We start from the raw sequence: 2,664 nt of genomic DNA, 5'->3' as shown, positions 1-2,664 counted from the left end.
CATGTGTACTGTTTGCTTTTACTTTCTTATCTCTTTCCCAGAATTTATAGGGGGAGTTCTTTGGTCCAGGACTTTTGTCCTGTTTGTACCAAAGTTCTGTTGGATACTGTCATGTGACAAGGCTTTATATACAATACACTGATAGCATGTACCTGAGCTGGTGAGCAGCACCCGTCTTCAGCTTGAGGTATAAATACTCAGCCTCTTTCTCTATAGAGGAGTCCATTCAAGATGTTTTTATGAGGGATGTTGCTGAATGCATTCAATTTTCAGTGCAGCTCTGATGGCACGAATGTGTTGCTGGAACAGCCAGTAAGGTCCATGTTTATCTCTGAGTGAAAATCTGGTTTGAACTTCAGAGTCAAAATTAGAATCTGTGAGTGTATACCTGCAAGTTCAGGTAACAGTGTTGCAAACTTCCTTCATATGTCTGCATTTCTGAAAGGTGAATGACACAAACCACTTCAAGCACGGATAGAAGAAAATAGTTATTCATTATCCAAACTAAATTACACTGCAATTCACCGTAATAGGTGGTTTTTTGACTCAAGAGCATTTTTTATGTAGCACTATCTGAGGCATTAGAGTCTCAGGATCTGGCACAATGATGTCATAACAATGAAACAATTATATTTTGCCCCAAGTATATAGTAATTTACTGTGGAATCAGGTGTGGGAAGAGAAACTTTTCACTTCTGCATATTTGCCTTGAATTTTGAGAGTACTGTGTCAGAAACCAGTAGTGAGTTTTCTGTTACCTGCGTCTTGTCTATTTGAACAAGAGGTGGATATTTATTAGCTTTCAGGTAGTTAAGACCACTCAATGACATTTTAATGTTTTCCCTTGCACTTTGGCTTTGATGAAGATTATGGCATTAAATTAAATTTAAACTCCAACATGTCTTTACTTACATACTGTTAATATTTGCATTAGTGCTTCTAAGTATGTGGGTTAGTACTCTCCCAACCAGTTCTGGAAAACAGTACTTGAGGATTTTTAAACTTTTTTGCTACATACTTTCAAACAGGTTGTATAAATAGCTGAGTAACCTGGAAGAAAATGTTCTGCCACTCTTTCTGTTTTAAAGGTATTTTACCACTGCAGTCATCATCCTTTTATGGCAGTCGGTCCTCTGCAAAGGAGTACTCCACCAGCAGTTCCAGCCTAGACAGGTAGGACTGATTCACTAGCATGAACGGTAAATGACAGTTGTTTCCCAGGAATTAGGCTCTTCAGTTTCCTGTGTGTTGATCACATGGTCTACAGCTTATATGTATAACATATGAGTTGTTTTTTCCCCCCAGGAGTACAGTCTAGCTATTCAGTGTGGCTACAATTGCACTGGTTGAATCTACAAACTCTAGTTACTGCTTGCAATAGAAAGACTTCGTAAAATCACTGAAGTATGCTGTAGTCATTTTGAATGACTCAAGATGGTTCGAATTCTGTATATACATACAACTCTGGAACTTTAGTCTGAATCCTTGCTCCATCTTTCCCAAGCAGATAAATGGCATGCAGTTCTATGCTTTAGTAACAGTATTTTAGTAACACTGAATCCTGCTGAGGTTGGGATTCTTCTGTGTTAGGTGCTGTGCAATCAGACTCTCAGTGTCTGCCCTAGATAGATGAGATACAAGATCAAGGAAGAAAGGAAGCATTGTCCATTCTTTAACCATGAGGGACTGAGTCCATAGTGATAAGGTTACAAAAACAAGAGGCTGAAAACGAAGACTCTGGCCCAGACATGAGTGTTAAGCTTATCTTAGGAGGGTTGATCTCATGCTACACAATCATCTGTCCTCTCATCATACAGTGTGGAGAATTGTTAAATATCTAAGAAAGACAAAAGACTTGGTTACACTGCATGTATACCTGTGGATGTAAGGAAATTTAACCAGGCTAAGTATTTAAGTGCTCTGGAAAGAAGTTCTTTCTCTCACATCTCTTTTTCATTGTGATATATACCGGTTATCTTGTGTGGCTTTACCCGTCCTTGTCTTCCATAGTGATACAACTCCAGTGTCATAGACAATAGCAATTTAAGGAAGAGCATTAGAAGTCATACCCTTCTTATCCTTCTGTATTTTTAGGTCTAGTGTATCCAGCCAGACCTCTTCAGCCAAAAGAAGCCTGGGATTTCTTTCTCAGCCTGCTCCTCTTTCTGTTAAAAAAATGAGATCTAATCAAGATTACACAGGGTGGAACAAACCCCGAGTGCCCCTTTCCACCCATCCTCAACAGTTGCAAGGGTAAATTTAATTTTCTTTATCTAGCATGTACACTTGAATCCTCAGAACATGCACATTCTTGTTGTAATTATTTAATTAAAAAAATAATCCTGAAATTAATGAACACTGAGGCAGGGAAGACTTTGCCTAGTTTGGAGAATATGTATTCTTGAATTCACTGTCTGAGAATTTTAGAGAGGAAATAATTTCAGGTAGTTCACATTCCTTTCATGTTCCTTTAACAATGATTCATTTCTCTGTCTTGTGTATATACACACTTTTTTTGAAGTTTGATTGTAGAAACTTACGGATGCTTTTCTGATGCATGATGCCTCCCTTGAGTTTTCAGTGTAGTCGAAAGGCTGGAGAACAGCTCCAGTGAGAAACTGTGGGGAGCGCTGGGGTAAACGTCCTGCATGTTAGCACTGCTGT

At 38.7% G+C, this 2,664-nt stretch overlaps 1 protein-coding gene across 1 annotated transcript in view; it reads left to right on the top strand.

The window, feature by feature from the left end:
- USP37 (ubiquitin specific peptidase 37) overlaps nucleotides 1-2,664 on the top strand; it is a 32,395-nt gene that overhangs the window by 7,485 nt on the left and 22,246 nt on the right. The window contains exons 7-8 of the mRNA XM_009077702.1: nucleotides 1,089-1,173; nucleotides 2,095-2,253. Coding sequence (XP_009075950.1) covers nucleotides 1,089-1,173; nucleotides 2,095-2,253 — 244 coding nt within the window. The remainder of the gene's footprint in view (nucleotides 1-1,088; nucleotides 1,174-2,094; nucleotides 2,254-2,664) is intronic.

This window comes from Acanthisitta chloris, unplaced genomic scaffold (assembly GCF_000695815.1).
Source record: "Acanthisitta chloris isolate BGI_N310 unplaced genomic scaffold, ASM69581v1 scaffold37286, whole genome shotgun sequence".
Lineage (NCBI taxonomy): Eukaryota > Metazoa > Chordata > Aves > Passeriformes > Acanthisittidae > Acanthisitta > Acanthisitta chloris.
The sequence above is the reverse complement of the archived record's forward strand: the minus strand, read 5'-3'. Positions and strand labels throughout refer to the sequence as shown.